Genomic DNA, 18,956 nt, shown 5'->3' with positions numbered 1-18,956 from the left:
GTAATAGAAGATTACACAAAAGAAATTCCCTAAAGTGTCAAGAGAAAGCAAAAGAAAAAGAGACACAAGAAGGAAAAAGAAAAAAATAGAGAAGGAAAAGGGGAGGACTAGAATTCAGGTAAATTAGTTATTATTCTGGATGACAAAAAAAATACTCAAATAGGAAAGGTCTGAATTTGAGATTTTTCTTATTGTCAATACTACATTTTCCAGTTTCCTAATAAGTAATAACAGACTGCTCAAAACAAAGGCAACTTTATATACACATAATAGGATGATACTTAGTTTATAACAAAATGTTGATCTAATAGTATAAGGTACTACCAGATCTCCAGAAAGATCAAAAGATTAAAAATTCAATTCTTGTAAACGACACTTGTTAGAAGAGACAATCATATACTACGAAAAGGATTAGTTCCTTACCCATTGAGGAAGGGTATACCCTTGGTTATATAAAAAAAATGAGATGATAAACATCCAAAAATATTAGAAACAATTAACCATTTATTTCCTGTTTTTATAACACCTATCTTCATCCCAAGGAGCAATGTATATCAAGATAAACAAAGCTTTGCCACAACAAGCTCTTGGATCCATTGGGGCTAAAGTTGTAGCATGACCCAATGTGGTGGTCATTATATGAGGCTGAGTACAAGAGTTAAGATTATTGGTTCCCCACTTTGGTGTATAATTTTCAATAACAAGTGACCATACTCAAACACAGGAAGAATATTTAAGGGTGGCAACGAGTAAAGGGCCATTAAATAATGTCCCATGATACGATTCTGAAATATAGTGTAGAAAACCAGAAACTTTGTAAATAAATTGTAATGAACTAATGATGCCAAAGTCACCAAGGGGAGAGGAAATGAAGATAAGATTTTTGTTTTACAAGCTTGCTTCATGGTAGGTATTTGCTACAAGGATCATTGTTATAGCCATTATTCCATTATCTACAAAATCGGATTTGAATATGATATATCCTCTAATGCAAACAACTTCAACAAGGAATACCAATATTTTGAAACACATTTATAATATGATGCCCAACCTAAATACTCTTCTACTCCAACTCCTTGAGAAAATCAACATTATCTACAAAAACCTGCACATTAGAGGTAGGAAAAAACTAATTAGTAACAAATGCTTGATTGCTAGAAATGAATGAACACAAACATGCTACATCTCTACCAGACAAATGAAAGTGAGTACCAAATGTGAAATAAACTCATGAAATGAAGAAAGATGCTTACACCCTTGTAGAGTATAAGCATCAATTGTCTAAAATATATCAACTTAGGCTAGTTTATACACTGTTCCTAGACAGATAAACCCAGTCAAATTCTTATGTGTGTTCTTATAGAAGATGGACTCCACTCACCACACTACAGGCACAGCAGATAGAAGACCAAACTTACAAACCATTTGATGTATTTAATGCAAGTACAACACAAGGTAGTGATAATGATCTCTGGAATTTAAAATATAACTAGATGACATTGATCATACTGGATTAGAGTTCAATCCTTGAAACTCCCATTCTTTTAAATAAAGTTGAATTTTAGTTCGAGGTATAAATAGGCTGTTTTTTGAAGGGGCACATTAAATATATAATGTGTTTTCATCCAATACATTAAGCTTTTAAGCTTTTAGGCTAGTTAGTATGGACATGGTATCAAAGTCTGTATAACCGATAGTTCAATCCTTGCAGCCCTAATTCTCCTATATCAAAGCTAAAATTCAGCACAAGAAAAAAAAGAGGGTGAGCTTGGCGCAATGTAAGGTTGTTGTTTTGTGACCATGAGGTCACTGGTTCAAATCCTGAAAGGGGGTACGTCTACGTACATCTACCCTCCCATACCTCACTAAGTGGGAGCCTCGTGCATTAGGCTATCCTTTTATAGGTGGTGTATTGTCCACACTTAAAACTCAAATAACGCTTGCATGAGAGGATGTGTTGGTTATAAAAAATGAGGTCATGAGCCTCAACCTGCAACCTTATGACTTGTGGGTATTGGTCTTTGACACATTAAATCATAAAGTTCAAAGAGACATACCGTCTTCCAACCATCAGGATCCAAGCATGCTGTAATTTTTGTGCTGATACCAGGTATTGGTCCAGGTTCCCGAGTAACCTTTCCACCCACTCCAGCTAGTTTAATCACTTCTGCAGTTTTGTATACATCATCTGTGCCTATTGCAATCTTTAAAGGGGGAAAGAAAAGAGAATAAACATAAGAAACTAACTTCAATTAAGAAATAAAATCATTTAAATGAAAACTTCAGTTATTTTATGTTAATACAGAATGCTAAATCAAACATCATAACTGGTGAGAGCAAAACATCCTAAGCAAAATCCATATCTCTAAAAAAAATCGAGAAGAGGAAATTATGAAAACCTGAGCATACGCATTTCCTTTATCATATTCGGTGACTCCATAATTGTAAGTCAACTCCAGAACAGCACTTTTATCTTCTGGACCATAACCCAGCATTGCTATAGTATACTGCCAAAAAAACAGGCCATTAAAGAACACAGGTGAAATGAGGCTAGCACATGCCCAAAGTATCAAATAAGACGCTGGATACAGTTTTTAGGCCATCAAAGCAAGTAAGATGAACCAAATTGTAAAGACATCGTAAGATTCATAGTAAACATCCAATTTGGTCACCAAAGATACAAGGGTAATCAGATTGGTCGTCAAATGATAATTATATCAAATAATCAAAATGATCCTTCAATACCAATTTTATCATAATAATAATACTGAAAAGTATAGATAAACATCAAAAGTTATGATTATAGTTCATTCATGGAAAATGCCAAGGTTGAAGAATTAAAAGAGACAAGTTTTTTATGGGGAAGTGGTGTAATACTGTAATCAATACATTGAGGAATGGAGAAATGGTGCATTTAGTTTCCCAATAAAAAACTGTCATTTATTGATTCCTTAGATAGACCCTTCATTTAATTAAAAAAGGACAAAAGTGCAATGGATGGTGCAATGGGTGCCTAAAATGGTCATACGCAAGCAAATAAAATAATCATGTACAAAGGGCTATATATGAAGAGTGCACAATGAAATGGAGAAGACACAGCGAGCAAAAACGACGAGGAAACAAGAGAAGAAGGAGAAAGAAAAGGAGGGAGACGAGAAGAAAAAAGGAAATGACCATTGTAAACTTCAAAATATTGCACCTATAGGACCTTATAATGACCAATTGACCATTGCAAGGAAAGACTCTTATGTGTTGATGAACTCCCTATCAAGAATCAAGACTACGAGAAATCTATGAACTATGAGGAGGACCCTTAAAGCTTAACTAATTGTTTTTAATCATTAAAGTTGGTCCCGTGAAGAATTAGCATTCGAATTTGATGACTAAGCTTTGAGAGTTTTCTTGAGGATGCTAAGATTAAGTAAAAAAATATCATGTAAAGGTTTTGATATCATGAATTTATGTTGACTGATGGAGGTCCAACATTAGCGAAAAAGAGGGAAACTCACAATAGTAGCTGGTCTATACTAGAAGAAGAAAAGCAGAGGGTAAATTGGGCAAAGGCAATGATAAACTGTTAGGGGTGTGGAGAATCATGAGGAATATGTTGGGAAGAACCATGAAAAGGAAGCCATATGAGCATAGGTGGTTTTGGTGTGATCAATAGCAGTGATTAGGAAGGTGGAGGGTAGGAAGAACGGGTGTCCACAAGATATTATCACTTTTGCATTTTGCATAGGGCAAGTCTGACTTGCCTAGAAGTCTCCCCTGGTGTTTCCCATTCCTTATTTCTATTTCTGCCAGTGTTTCTGTTTTTATTTCCTTTGTTCATAAGCATCACCACCTCTCTAGTGACTTGTGTGTAATTTAAAAGAAAGGCAATTAAAACTTAACACCCCGCCACCAGGAAGGTAGAGGGACAAGTATAAGATCCTTTTGTATTACCCACCTCCGCTAATGTGGCATGTATGTCTTTCTTTGTCATCACAATTTTAAGAGTGACATCAGAGACATAGAATTCCCTAAATTGATATCAGAGTCTAGTAGGCATTAAAATTTCACAATCTCATAAAACCCTAATCCCTAAATTTAATTTATCTTAACTGTTGAACGCTACAAAATGGATAGTGCCATACCTTGTATTCAGGATTATCTCTTGTGCGAAGCAGCTCCATACCAAAAGCCTAAATGATAAGCAAACACACAAATGTCTTAATGTCATGTAAAGGAAACAAAGGAACTGTAAGCTAAGCTAACATAAAATAGCAGTGGCCCTGACCTTCTCATAAAAAGCTATAGAACGATTAAGGTCGCCCACCCGAAGCATTACTTGGCACAAAGGTTCAGGAGAAGGACCTCTTTCCAAAAGTTCAAATTTGTAACCATCCGGATCTTCAATAAATGCAATTACTGTGTTGCCTCCTTTGACAGGACCAGGCTCTCTAGTTATTTTGCCACCCTTAGCTCTTATTAATTCCACTGTTTTTGCAATCTAATAAAGGATCAGGTACACAAAGGAATACCACCATATTAAAAGACCAATAGAGAGGAAGTACTAAATAATAACCATAACTGCACCTCCACAGCCCACCCCAGTCCCAAGAGAAACAAGTATGTAACTGGACTATTGAAGACAAGAGATTGAGATTAAAGTTCACACCACCTCACCAGGAGCAGGAACGAAAATCGTAAAAAAGATCGAAGGTTAATATAATAATATAGGATTGTAGCGGGTATAACGGTTTGGAAAACTTACATCATCAACAGCAATACCAAAATGGCCAAATCCAGATCCAATATCATACTTGTCAACTCCATAATCTGAAACATTGTTAAATGAAAAATGAATTTCAATTGTAAGCTTTCTACTGAAATGCATAACTTCATAGAATGCAAATGTAATGATTATCAGGAAAGGTTGTTGAGAACATTTGGTTTTGCATATCTTAGAGGGATATCAAAAAACGTAGTCAGATTCTTACTGTATGTCAGTTCAATAACAAAATGTGAATCTTCAGGCCCATATCCAAGGAAGGCATTGGTATATTTCTCCTCTGGTATGTCACGCTTCCTAAGGAGCTTCATTCCCAGGCACTCTGTATAAAATCTGAAATGACCAAGAAGATTGTTCTGCCATAAAAATATGTACTCCACAGAGTTGGTTCAAGAGATTAATGTATTTTAAATCATAGCTCATAATTAAATACTTTATGGTCCTGTCCAAATCCCCAACACGATATACAACATGAAGCAGTCTTCGCTTGTCCTGTTTGACCCATTCTAGTACATTTTCCGATGAGGCAGCTGTACTTGCTTGTGACACATTCCCGGTTGCCATCACTCTCATGCGAGTAGCATTTTGTCTGAACAGCCTTGCTGCTTTGAGGCCAAAACTATGGGATCGTGGAGCTGCTGGATAACAACAACAATGCAAATTAGCTCATGAAGTTATACAACATTATTGTTCATTCATCAGTGTTGCCAACTCTACTGAAGTATTTCATTAGCTCTATTTCTTAAATATAAAATCTTCTACTTGACCCTGATGAAACATTGTTCTTCTTTGGCGTCCTCATTGAAAATTTGTAACTTTAACACAGAAACTCATTATTGATGCACAAACCCCCCAAACTTGAGGTTAAATATGCCATGTAATACTTACAAAAGGGTCTCGACAAATAGCTTAATTAAGGCCTTATTCAATGAATTGTTTTTTTAGATCAGCTAAAAAAGCTTATTTTCATTATTCTTAAGGTTTATTTGCGAGTTGGTTTTTGAGAGGAAAAGAAAATTAAGACCTGAGAGCCATTTTACAAGTGTATTTTCATGGATCTCAAGCTTTTTTCTTCTCTCCAATACCCTCAAAAAATCAACTCGCAAACATACCTCTTGCATGCTATTTTCCTAAAGTTGTGTTTGGGAGTCTTGTTTCGGAGGGGGGTGACTTTGGAAAGTGTCTCCCTTATTTGGGAGTTGGATAGAATAGAGGGAAGAGTTTTGAAGGTTTTCTGGAGCCCTCTAAAACCTCTCACATATTCATTTTCAAGGTTCCCCAATTTGGGTTTCTAGAGACAAACATGTCAAAATACCTAAATGTCTTTAGTAAAAATTTATAATTATATTCATGTCCATTTCCTATTGTTAATTAGATTTGTAAAGGGAAGGTAAAACATTAAACCATTCATCTTCCTCCCATCTAAACAAGTGAGATGTTTAACTTGATTTGTCTTCCTTTTTCCTTCTCTTCCTTCCCCCTCCTTGCCCCTTTATCTCTCTCATTTCCTTTCCCTTTCCCTCATGACTCCCGAACACAGGCTAAGTAAATTTTGTAAGTTTATTTTCGTAAGTTGTTCGAGAGGGTGAGCCTCAACGCAATAGTAAAGTTGTTTGTCATCTGACAGTCATGAATTCAAATCACGGAAACAGCATCTACTCTTGCGAGGATAAGACTTTGCACATCAACCCTCCCCAAACCTACCTCCCCAAACCTAACTCCGCGGGAGCCTGCATTAGGCCGAACTTGATTCATAACCTGTTCTCGTAAACTAAAATAAATTCACTATACGCTATTCCAGACAGGCCCCGAGATTAGCACATATTTATATCAATAGTAAAAATTGAAGATGATATAACACCTATTATGCATAAAAACTGAAGGAAGAAACATGAACAACTCTGAAACTCTGTTATACACCGCATCAAATCAGGTTTTGCTCTCAATTACACAAAATAATAAAAGAAAATTATGAAAAATAGAGTGAAAGTGAAATATACCAGATTTTGGAAGATGGAAGAGAGAGCGTGAGAGAGAGGAACGAGATGAGAAGGGAAAGGAAGAGAGAGTGAGAGCGGGTCGAACCGAAGAAGCCATCGGTATAGGAATTACTCTCAGCATCTCTCTATACCCTTCCTCTTATGTCTTGTAGTAGTCTTCTGAGGCAGAGTGGCATATACAATGATAAGAATTCTTATTCTATCTTTTCTTTTAAGGTGGATGTGAAGAGAAGAAAAGAATATAATATCATTATGACACTTAGATAGAACCAAGTTTTAAATAAAGTAAAACATACACAAGTCCAAAATAGTTTTCTGCCCAAGACTTTTGAGTCTTGTTTTTAAATAGGGTGATAATAGATGGCTAAGAAGTTGAATAAAAGGAGAGGTTTTGGAGATTTTTTGTGGGTTATTAAAACTTTTTATATGAATTCACTCATTGAAATAGGGATGGCAAAAAAAATTTGTACCCACAAGTATGGGTCATAAACGGGTACCCACGAGTTTTAAAAAAACCTCATTGTACATATAGACGAGTATGTGTATTATAGTACTTATATCTGCGGGTACCCATCATTTATATGATTATTATATTACATTTAATTAAAATAAAACGTATGCTACCCTCACCTTTATTAGATTATGTAATCTTTTCTTTTTACTTTGTTTACATTTTTTAATCTTGTTTATATCTTTTATTGAATATGGTGGTAAAACATCCTAAAAATATTATTACATATGTAGAAATACACATGTCGGGCAAAAAAAAATTTGTTAAGAAAATGGGAACAGCAAATCACACAAATAGAAAACACTAATAGATTTAGCATTTTTGTCAAATATTCAATCAAAATGCACAAAAGTAATTAAGTTTCATCTCATTTAAAACATAACAGAAGTATGAAGTTAGAAATTCATTATAATATAGGGAACTAGTGGGTACCCATTGTACCTACGGTTACACAGAAATATTCACGAAAAACCAGCACGCGGGTAGGGCGGGTATGGATAATGCTTTACTATTTCGAAACAGGTAGCGGGTAGCTACTACCCGTGCTCGTTGTCATCTTTACACTTGAAGATTTTTCTTAAGATAAATATGTCAAAGTAACTAAATGTCCATACTAAAATTTTATAATGATACTTTTATTCATTTCTCATTGTTAATTATATTTTACATTATCATTATTTTAATTAACTCTTCATTCTCATCTTATCTTATTTTTAGTTTAACTTGATTTGTTTTTATTTCTCCTTCCATTCCTTTCACCTCATTGTCACTCGATCTCTCATTTTTCCTTATGTTAGGTTCAATTCATGTGAACAATACTTGTTGGAAGGTACAAACATGAACCTCGAAAGAGATTAGTTTCTTACTCAAAAAAGTGGAGATACCCTTGGTAGTATAAAAGAAACATAACTTAAGGAAAATCTTGTGCATAAAATATATATAAAATAGTGTTTGACTAATAATTGAAAGAATAATATTTTTGCACTAGTGGTGTAAAACCTCAGTAGATCCCTAAAGTCGAGGATTCGATTCCTGTGAGCAACCCTTATTAGGAGGGGCAGTCACAACCCCGAAAGGGACTAGTTGCTTACCAAAAAATGTGGGAGGATAATTGATAGTACCAAGAAAACATAACTTAAGGAAAATCTTGTAGATAAAAAACATATAAAATAGATATTTTTTAGGTTAAAGAAATTAATTTATCAAATAAATAATTAACTAATTTGAATTTCATGGTGTTATTTTTGTTAAAAATATTTGTTGCGTCAACATCATATATATGACTGATTTAGAGTTATTACTATGTTTTTTCTCTATATAAAAAACCATGTTTTAAGCCCATTTTTAGGAATGTACTAATCTTGAAATTTTAAATCTATATTCGAGAATCGGTTATGAACTATGGAATGTATTATCGCTCTACCTATTATACTAGAAATTACCCTTACTAAATTACATAAAAAATTTATAGGTAACATTTATTTTTTATTTAATAAATTATTGAAGAGACAAAAACAATAACAAAGTGAAACCTATATAATTTTGAGTACTACCATTTGTAGCTAGTGTATCAAAATGTGGGATGCATGATGTGATCAGTGATGGATTATCTTGAGGATAGGTGGGGGCAATTGCCCCCTGGACTTTTTCCCAGTTACATATTTTTTTTTTACTTTTTTCAAATATATATAGTTTTTACCTTTTGCAATTTGTATAATGCTTTAAAAATTATAAATAATAGATCAAGTTCTCTTACATGTATAAATATTAATATTGCTTATAATATTATTATTTTATTTGAGTTCATAATGATTTTACACTTATGAAATAGATTATAAAGATCACATATGTTTTTGACAAAAAAATTAAATGGATTTTTATGAATCATTTAATACTGATAACTTATACTACCATATGGATTTAAATGAGTAAAAGAAAATTTACTTGAGCTCTTAATGTTAATATTTTATTGTTGATATCATTAGTCGTTATGTTTGAAAAACTATCAATCAATCTCCGAAGTTAGTACAACTTTGACAATATTAGGAAAATAATGCATATTATTTGTTTGATCTATTTATCTGTCTCATATTAACACTAATATGGTTCGGCTATTACAAAAAGATTATTTTAAGCAATAAAAACAACCAGATAAAATTATGTAGTAAGATAGAATATAAATTTCCTATAGACAACATGATGATTTATATTGGAAAGGAAATAGCTGAATATTTCATCGTTAATTCAATCATGGACGAATTTAAATTTTTAAAAGAACAAATAACGATACGTCAAATGAATGTACATTTTTTTTATATTTTTTGTTATTCGATTAATTTAACTTATAAAGTATAATTAAATATTATTGTCCATCCTAACCTTTACATCAAGATTCGTCACTGCACGTGATGTGGCCGTAATATTGCGGTTGTGTGACCGCCGCAACCGTATCACACCATAATTACAGTGTACAGACTGCAATGCAATCGCATCAGACCGCATTTGGACTGTATCGGGCCACATCGATGTCAAAAATATGTTTTTACTCACGAAATAATTCACACTGTAATGGCCGCAATCCGCATCACAATAGAGCAATGACCGCAATCGCAGTAACTACAACTGTGACCACAATCGGGATGTAACTGCAATTTAAATTGCTTTTTGTAGCCGATGATGGATGACGAAATTTGATTAGTCTAAGTAGAGGTGAAGGTTTTAATGCAAACCAAATGAGAGCCTTCACTCAACACTATGAGGAGCTTCTTAGACAACAAACTGACGAATTTTGTGAAGCCTTGGAGTAAAGGGACAATGCCCTTGTGGAGGAAAGGAGACTAAGAGGAAGAAGAGAAGAATATGATGAAGTGTCAAGACAAAATATTATGTGTATTTTCATGCAACCAATAATCCAAAGAGCATAAGATAAAGTTAGCAGCAATTGAATTCTCAGGATGTGCTCTGATATGGTGGAACAAGTACGAAAGAGAAAGTTTACTAGATGAGGAACCTTTTTGTGAGAAAATTTACAGATATGGTGCACCTTGACCGAAAAATTACGTTTTTAGTGCACCTTTTAAAAAAATTACAAAACTAGTATAACTTTATAGAAATCGGCAATGTAGTTGCCGATTTGTGTTTTTTTTCTCTCTCCTCCCCCAAAATCGGCACTCGGGAGAAATATAATTCTTTTAAATCTCCCCTTAAATTGTCAAGGGGGATTTATACTTTTTATTTTTTTTTATTTTTTTCTCCCCCTAAATCGGCAATGGGAGAAGTTTTTCTTTTTTTTTTCTCTCTCCCCTAAATCGGCAATCGGAGAGTTTTTGATTTTTTTTTAATTTGTGGGAGTTATATTATTAGTTTTATGGTTTAATTTTTCAAACACAAATCCTAACAACACACAACATAATAAATTTTGTCAACCCTAGTCCTAACAACAGAAACACAATATTATGTTGGTAGGACTAGGGTTGACAAAATTTATTATGTTGTGTGTTGTTAGGATTTGTGTTTGAAAAATTAAACCCTAAAACTAATAATATAACTCCCACAAATTAAAAAAAAATCAAAAACTCTCTTGTTGCCGATTTAGGGGAGAGAAAAAAAAGAAAAACTCCCGCCATTGCCGATTTAGGAGGAGAAAAAAATAAAAAAAATAAAAAGTATAAATCTCCCCCATTGACGATTTAGGGAGGAGATTAAAAAAAATTATATTTTAATAAAACTTCCTCCCCAGTGCCGATTTTGGGGGAGGAGAGAGAAAAAAAATACAAAAATCGGCAACTACATTGTCGATTTCTATAAAGTTGTAATTTTTCTAAAAGGTGCACCAAAACTGTATTTTTTCGGTCAAGGTGTACCATATCTGTAAATTTTCCGTTTATGTGGATACTTGTGAGGAGATGAGAAGAAAAATGAGAAAAGGATATGTATCCACAAGCTGGGAACTCTCGCACAAATTTTAGAATATGAACCAAGGAATTCAAAGTGTCAATAATTACTTCAAGGACATGGAGATAACAATGTTGCGTGACAATGTCAATGAAGATGAAGAGTTAACTATGACTCGATTCCTTAATGGATTTAAAATGAAATACGTGATAGTGTAGAACTTTAGGAATATGTGAATGTTGATGATTTGCTGCACAAGACCATCCAAATGGAACAACTCAAAAGTAGGAGTTCATAAAGGAGAACTAGTGACAAGAAATGAGTCACCTCCTAAGAGTGAGTCTAGTTGTAAGAAATGCTTTAAGTGTCAGGGTAGATGGTACCATGCCCACAAGTGTCTAATTAAAGGAATCATTGTTCTTAAGGAGTATAGGGAAATATAGGAGTCCGAGAATAGTGATGAAGAAATTGATTTAGTGAGGGGAAACTTTTTTATGAGTAGAACAAGTGCTGGTGTAACATCAAACAGAAAAAGAAAATATTTTCCATATTAGGTGTTTAGTGGATGGGAATGTTGATACTATAATCATTGGTGGGTGGGGGGGGGGATGTTTATACTCTGGGTGTTCCATATAAGATCATGAGATGATGTTAGCCATGCAAGATGATAAATCAATATAGAATATAACCACGTTCGAAGTTCTTGTGAGGAATGTCTTGAAAGGTAACTGCTTACAGATTTCATTTTGGCTATGACTCATACACCTACGTTTAGGTGTGGGTAAAGGAACACTAGATTTGAGTAAAATCTTCTTTAAAAAGGAGGGAATGATGTGATCCTCACAAGATCTTTTTATCTAAGAGACCTAGACAAACAACTCATAATCAATCAATGGTCTTCAAGTACCAAGAACAACACTCATAGGAGCAAAACAAGGAATAAATTATGTGAAGAAGCTTAAAAAGGAGTTTCTACGGACATGGTCGTGTCTTATAACACAACCAAGACATGTTACCCCTTGAGGGGACCCACGAAAGTGGATAGCCCTATGACTTGGCCTCTTTCTTGCCTAGAAGGACTTAGACTTATCCCATCCATCTATGCATAATTTAGAAAAATCAATAGAATATCCTATAATTTATTTTTAACTAAAGTTTAGATAAGTTAGATACTGAGGGCTGGGCAAGTTTCATGGTTTTATAAATACCTAACATGGACATCAAGATTTGAACTGATAATCATGTTGGTTATGAGCTAATTCTTATCAAGTAGATCAACATTTGTTTGCATATGAAAATATTTTTTGCCATGTCAATTATGTTGTTTTTTTTTCTCCTGGTATTTTGTGCTAACTAATCCTCAAAGGCAAACTGTCTTTATCTTACCCAAGAAATTTGCAAATGCTTATTTGTTATCATTGAAGCCGAAGTACAAGCTAATGGTTATCTACCACTTCCTTTCTTCACTTGATCCTATCAAACAGGGCTATGACTCAAAACTAACGCTTTTTATGGTAAAACACTAAATCACTGGCTAATTATGTTCTTTTTTTATCCATTACGTTTTTTCATGTTTATGGTTAAAAGTGGATTATATATCATTATATGACTTCTCATTGTTAAATTGAATTTTAGAAGGAGAATTTTAAATATATTATTATATGAAGTTCTACATCATCTAGTATTAATATTAAAATGGTGAAGAGTATCAATGTTATATATTAGACTAGAATTCCTTATTATTATATGTGTTACGCCAATTATAAACATATCTAACGAGTGTGTTAAAGTTTGTCATCTTTATTAGTCTCCTAACACACTTTTAGGGACATAAATACAATTGACCAAACTTCATTAACTAATTTTTTTTTTGTTTTTTTATATTTATTCTACGTTTTTTATTTGATAATTTGTGGGCAATATGGCACAAATACAAATAGGTAGAAGACATTGTAATAATTATTTTGTCTCTTCTTTGTTGATATCAACGAAAAGAGAGCTTTAGGTTGAGTCAGCAACAAAAAGTGAGACTGAAATAATAATAGTAATAAAATATGGCAGGAGGAGTATTAGCAGATGCTGGAACTTCAAAGAGGGCTCATCTTTATGAGTACAAGATTACTAATTATTTCATATTTTCTTGCATAGTTGGTGCTCTTGGTGGATCTCTCTTTGGATATGATCTTGGTGTTTCAGGTGAGATCATACTTTATGGTATATTGATCATTTGAATTGTTAATTAATAACATCTCATATTGTCATAAGAATATTTTGATTATAATAAACAAAGCATCAAAGTATGCATGTTTATCAACTTCAAAGAAAATTCCTCTCATTTTTTACAGAATATTGACATGATTAATTGTTATTATCTCGCTATTTGTAACCATTTTGAATGATGAAAGATGCACTTTCATAACCATTGGACTCAAAATAAAACATTATGAAGTGATATAATCTCACACATTATTGAAGTTAATAAATAAGATCTTGTCCTTACTTATCTGAGTTTCTTGTTAGAATAGGTGACAAAAATGAGTTAGCACTATCATTGGAACAATTCTAAATCTACCAGATTTAATAACACATGATTCATGCATTACAAAAATGTGATAAGAAAATAAATCATTGTTTTAGGTGGAGTTACATCTATGGATGATTTCCTCAAAGAATTCTTCCCAGATGTGTATGAAAGGAAGCATGCACATTTAACAGAGACAGATTATTGTAAATATGATGATCAAATATTAACACTCTTCACTTCATCTCTCTACTTTGCTGCATTGATTTCAACATTTGGTGCTTCTAGTCTTACTAAAAATAAAGGAAGAAGAGCCAGTATCATTGTTGGTTCTATAAGCTTCTTTATGGGAGCTGTTCTTAATGCTTCTGCAGTCAACATTTCTATGTTGATCATTGGCCGTATTCTTCTTGGTTTTGGCATTGGATTTGGTAACCAAGTAAGTTCAATACTCACATATCTATTTTAAATTAGTTTCCATATTTTATATCGTGTCTTAGACACATAGGGAAGCATTTGTTATAGAGTCATAGCTGGAATTAACATCATACTTCAGTTTTATTGTTTTTAGTTCCACTCCTTTTCATGAAACTATGATGTTTTTTTAATTAACATCATACTATGTTGTTTTTTTTAGTTCCATCTTATTTTAACATCCCTACCTAACAACATTAAATTAGCTCAAATTACCATTTAACCTGCAGTAAAGCATCAATTTTATGGTATTTTTTGGATACGATAGTAAGAAACTATTCCCTTTCGGGTGCATAGTTGCCCCTAACAAGTGTCACTCTCACGAATCAAATTCTTGACTTTTTAATCTTTTTGGGATCTAGTAGAGCCTTAAACTACTTGATGAACACCTTATTGGTTTGTGGTCTTTAATATCAACGCCTCACACGTGGAATAATAATTCAAATGACTATACCATACTCTACATGTCTAATAATATTCAAATTCTTACTATAGAGATTTGAAAAAGTTTTAGGTCTAATAATAGTTAAATCTCTCTACATATTGAATAATGATTTGAATATCTATGGTAAAAGTTCCTAACTTATAATTACTCTTAAAATTGAAAACGTTCTCACTTATTGTGATTTTTCTTGTTTAGGCCGTTCCCTTGTATCTATCAGAAATGGCTCCAGCAAAAGTCCGAGGAGCAGTAAACCAATTATTTCAATTGACAACTTGCTTAGGAATCTTGATTGCTAGTTTAATCAATTATGGCACTGAGAAAATTCATCCATGGGGTTGGAGATTATCACTTGGTCTAGCTGTAGTTCCAGCAATTGTTATGTTTCTTGGTGGTCTTTTCTGTCCTGAGACACCAAATAGTCTTGTTGAAATGGGTAGAATGGAAGAGGCAAGAACTGTTTTGGAGAAAATTAGGGGCACCCGTAATGTTGATGCAGAATATGAAGACCTTGTTGAGGCTAGTATAGAAGCACAAGCTATAAAGAACCCATTCCAGAACCTTCTCAAGAGAAAGAATAGACCTCAGTTCATTATTGGCGCAATTGCTATTCCTGCATTTCAACAGTTAACTGGGAATAACTCTATCCTTTTCTATGCTCCTGTTATTTTTCAGACTGTGGGATTTGGAAATGATGCAGCTTTATATTCATCTGTTATTACTAATGTAGCACTTGTTCTTGCTACATTGATCTCAATGGGTTTTGTTGACAAGTTTGGCAGGAGAGCTTTCTTTTTGGAAGCTGGAGCTGAAATGATTTTCTGCATGGTAACCTACTTTTTCCTTAAATTTTACCATACAGATATTAAGTGGTGGAAATTCTTATAAAGACTTGGAGTCAACATATAAGTTGAGTGTGCTAGACCAAACATGTGACTAATTAAATTAAAGTACCATGCATTGATGTAAACAAAGTTTTACATAGACAATCACATCGATATTCTGACATGCATGATTTTATTATAATTAGAAGAGAGAAATAACAAGTGCTGATTTGTATTGAATGTTTGTGTAAAACTTCTGTTCTTTGGTATGGAGGATGCCTGACTGAACTCTTGAATTCGGGCAAGGTGTTGCCTGAGTATAGTCTGGAAGCATTTGGGTGGGGAGCTGAAAAGATATCCTGACGTTCAAGTTAGTATATGAAGATGTGCGTATAGATAATAAAATGCAAGAATATTAAGTGTTACCTTCCTTATGAGGGGTCTCGTCTACCTTGTTGGGCCTGCCCCATACAAGCATGAACTGCTTTATCTGTGTCGTATGGCTTTGGCATACCTGTATCCTGACTGGTATACAATGCTTTATCCAGGGTGGATTGTCTTATAGCCTATCCCACTTGCCATAGCCGTATATTAGGCATGTTCTCATCGCATAATAAAGAGTAGTATAAAGTGCAAACAACATGTTCAACTTTGCGACAAAGGTCTGCGCTGCTCAGGTGGCGTCACAGTCTTATACTAGAGGTCTGTGGACTTGTAAATTGTTGAGTAGGCTCTATCCCATCAGTGTGGTTATTTTTTTGGCTAGGCTGACTATCTAGGCATGATTAACAACTATATAAGTGACATCTTATTTGTTCGACGTTTGATCGGGACCTATTCAGATTTGCCCGGACATGACGTGTCGTGGAACTAGAATGGAACAATTTCTTTACACTAAGAATGCAAGCCAATTAATTCTTTTTAATGGGGAGATAATCAATATAATTAATTAATAATTAATTGTCCTAATCTACCTTAGTTAATGATATGATTGACTAGTGCACCTAGCTTAGTAGAAACTATCATTTGATACACAATTGTTTTGATCTTTCTTTGTCTAATATGGCCTGTTTTGACCTTCACAGATTGCTACAGCTATTGTTTTGGCTCTTGCTTTTGGAGGTGGCAAACAACTATCATATGGAGTTAGTATCTTCTTGGTCATTGTTATTTTCTTATTTGTGTTGGCATATGGAAGATCTTGGGGTCCCTTGGGATGGTTAGTTCCCAGTGAACTCTTCCCATTGGAGATAAGGTCAGCTGCACAAAGTGTTGTGGTGTGTGTTAACATGATTTTCACTGCTCTTGTGGCACAATTGTTTCTCATGTCACTTTGTCACCTTAAATATGGCATATTCTTGCTCTTTGGAGGCTTGATTTTCATCATGAGTTGCTTTGTTTTCTTCTTTTTGCCTGAAACCAAACAAGTTCCAATTGAGGAGATTTATCTTCTATTTGAGAAGCACTGGTTCTGGAAGAAAATTGTTGGAGATGGAAGTGAAAGATCAAATGGAATAGTATAAAATGGTGTCTATAAATTCAAGCACGGAAGTTGATGGTGGATGCAAAATTTTGGGTTTATGAAACTCAAACATTTTAACATCAAAGATGTTACAAGTTTAGGTCTCCTCATTGTTACAAAGATTTTAGATGCATGATGTTACATGTTTTTGTCTCTTGTTAGACATAGAATTTGTACAAAGCAAAAATAGTATTGAGGAGTGTTGTAACTTAGATGGAAGAGAAAGCCATGAGTTTTTATTATATAAGAAAAGCTTTACTGTGTAATGTATCATTGTGTTGTTTGTGTGTATTGGAGTGTTGACTGACACTATTTATTGTAAAATCATTACATATAAATGATATATATAATAATTTGTGATTGAGAATACTTTTTGTTGTTTGAGACATTGAAGGACTTAATTAAAGAAATGTATGAAAAGTAAAAGAAAGATAAAATATCATGAAAGAAGAATAGTTTCATCTAAATTGTTGAAGACATTGATGATAAGGTTGTGGTAATAAGATGAATGTTTGAACCCCGATCACAATAACAAACACATCAACTTAACTTTATTTCATACTCGTTCACAGCCAAGTAAAAAATGTATAATTACTATAGTAGTAAAGAAAGTGAGATTAAGACATTAAACATCTTATCACCAACATTAAGCTGTTAGGTATCAGTGACAGAATACACCTAGAGGGGTTGAATAGGTGTCACAGTTCTCACTTACCGCTATTCACACCAAAGCTCTATTCTAGAAAATCACCCAGTTAATAAGTTAAAGAACTGCCTTAATCGATTAAATTGCACTTAATAGACAGTTGCTGAATGACTCAATTACACAATCACTTACAAATTATACATAAATAATATATCAGATATATTTGAATAGAAATGATCTTTATATGATAGAGATATTATATTCAAATTATTAGCTACAATAGACAATTAAAAACAACTTAAAACAGTAAATAGATAAGGGTAAGAAATAGCCTGCAACAAGGTTTTTATACTGGTTCGTTGCGGTCCACTGCAAAACTACATCCGGTCATTCCTTCCGATCTGGGATATTTTCTTCACTAAAATTGAAGTCAATGTATCTTACATACACACTTTCAATTTCAAGACCTTGAACGCTATCTTCTTGAATTTCCAGAACCTCTACATTGGTTTGACCTTACCAATCGCCTAGGAAAACCTTTCGATCCAGCCCCAACCAAGAGTATGTTCTAAATTCAAGACCTCAAAGTCTTGGTGAAGACTCTCTGTATCGCGTTGGTGGTACGACACCAAGAGACGACTTTCCTTGTTACAACAACACAGTAATGTGAAGCACAAAATAACTCAAATATTACAATTAAGAACAAGCTATAAATCCTATACAAATTATTATGAACATGTATAAGATCAGAATCATGAAGAACATGTAATTTCTACCCTAAGAAATCTCTAAAAGAATTGAAAGAATCATGCAAGAAAGATAGAATGATGAACACATTTAATCACATGCAATGAATGATCTTTTAATCCCTAAGCATGATACTATCTCTCACTATTCTCACATGCAATTCTCTCTGCCTATATGACATACAATGAGCACGAAAATATGCAACTTAGCAATTCTAAAAATGAATGAATGAATGTGTGAAGCATGGTGTAAAAACACAGTTTATATAGAAAATCTGTTTTATGCCCAGTTAATGGATTAAGTGCCCTATTAATCGATTAACGAACTGTTTAGAATAACTGAATTCTGTTTTTCAGTTATCTGTTGGAACTGATTAAAACTGTTTTCAAGTTAATCGATTAAAGCCTTACTTAATCGATTAACTAATAAACTACCTATATGTTATGCTTATCAACTATACATGTTTTACCATTATGTTATGCCTAAGATGCACAAATAACATGCATGATTAATGCATGAACATATAATAATCTAGATGGCATGTCTCATGTAAATGATATGATAGTTTTTAGAATTTGTGAGATTTGCATCTAGGTTTACC

General features: G+C 33.5%; 2 protein-coding genes across 4 annotated transcripts; one reads left to right on the top strand and one right to left on the bottom strand.

Moving 5' to 3' along the window:
• Positions 1 to 839: 839 nt before the first annotated feature.
• LOC109336847 (probable lactoylglutathione lyase, chloroplastic) lies at positions 840 to 8,110 on the bottom strand. Of its 3 annotated transcripts, none has more exons than XM_019573660.1 (9): positions 8,105 to 8,110; positions 5,208 to 5,412; positions 4,983 to 5,107; positions 4,757 to 4,821; positions 4,280 to 4,492; positions 4,137 to 4,184; positions 2,400 to 2,507; positions 2,058 to 2,204; positions 840 to 1,105 (listed from the first exon to the last, which is right to left on the bottom strand). In XM_019573660.1, the coding sequence occupies exons 2-9, from the start codon at positions 5,345 to 5,347 to the stop codon at positions 1,064 to 1,066; spliced, it is 888 nt and encodes a 295-aa protein (XP_019429205.1). In that variant the 5' UTR covers positions 5,348 to 5,412; positions 8,105 to 8,110; the 3' UTR covers positions 840 to 1,063. The 3 variants fall into 3 exon arrangements, with proteins under 3 accessions (XP_019429205.1, XP_019429203.1, XP_019429204.1); XM_019573658.1 differs by lacking the exon at positions 8,105 to 8,110 and adding an exon at positions 6,775 to 7,003; XM_019573659.1 differs by lacking the exon at positions 8,105 to 8,110 and adding an exon at positions 6,775 to 6,989 and having other exon boundaries at positions 5,208 to 5,409.
• A 5,007-nt stretch (positions 8,111 to 13,117) lies between these two features.
• LOC109336846 (sugar transport protein 14-like) lies at positions 13,118 to 16,986 on the top strand. The gene is made up of 4 exons (XM_019573657.1): positions 13,118 to 13,375; positions 13,817 to 14,139; positions 14,815 to 15,444; positions 16,526 to 16,986. Exons 1-4 carry the CDS (start codon positions 13,234 to 13,236, stop codon positions 16,961 to 16,963), a joined length of 1,533 nt encoding a protein of 510 aa, XP_019429202.1. The 5' UTR covers positions 13,118 to 13,233; the 3' UTR covers positions 16,964 to 16,986.
• The last annotated feature ends 1,970 nt before the right edge of the window (positions 16,987 to 18,956 follow it).

This window comes from Lupinus angustifolius, unplaced genomic scaffold (genome assembly GCF_001865875.1).
Source record: "Lupinus angustifolius cultivar Tanjil unplaced genomic scaffold, LupAngTanjil_v1.0 Scaffold_1_17, whole genome shotgun sequence".
In the NCBI taxonomy this organism is placed as follows: domain Eukaryota; kingdom Viridiplantae; phylum Streptophyta; class Magnoliopsida; order Fabales; family Fabaceae; genus Lupinus; species Lupinus angustifolius.
This window is presented reverse-complemented; position numbering and strand designations above follow the sequence as displayed.

What these genes read in the sequence shown, in the direction of transcription:
- LOC109336847 (XM_019573658.1), bottom strand. Translation starts at nt 6,895, where the DNA reads ATGCTGAGAGTAATTCCTATACCGATGGCTTCTTCGGTTCGACCCGCT. An exon ending in GATTTGGACAGGACCATAAA is followed by an intron (nt 5,108 to 5,207) that starts GTATTTAATTAT and finishes TGGTCATTTCAG; the next exon opens with ATTTTATACAGAGTGCCTGG. An exon ending in CTATAGCTTTTTATGAGAAG is followed by an intron (nt 4,185 to 4,279) that starts GTCAGGGCCACT and finishes CTTATCATTTAG; the next exon opens with GCTTTTGGTATGGAGCTGCT.
- LOC109336846 (XM_019573657.1), top strand. Translation starts at nt 13,234, where the DNA reads ATGGCAGGAGGAGTATTAGCAGATGCTGGAACTTCAAAGAGGGCTCAT. An exon ending in ATATGATCTTGGTGTTTCAG is followed by an intron (nt 13,376 to 13,816) that starts GTGAGATCATAC and finishes TCATTGTTTTAG; the next exon opens with GTGGAGTTACATCTATGGAT. An exon ending in CTGAAATGATTTTCTGCATG is followed by an intron (nt 15,445 to 16,525) that starts GTAACCTACTTT and finishes TGACCTTCACAG; the next exon opens with ATTGCTACAGCTATTGTTTT.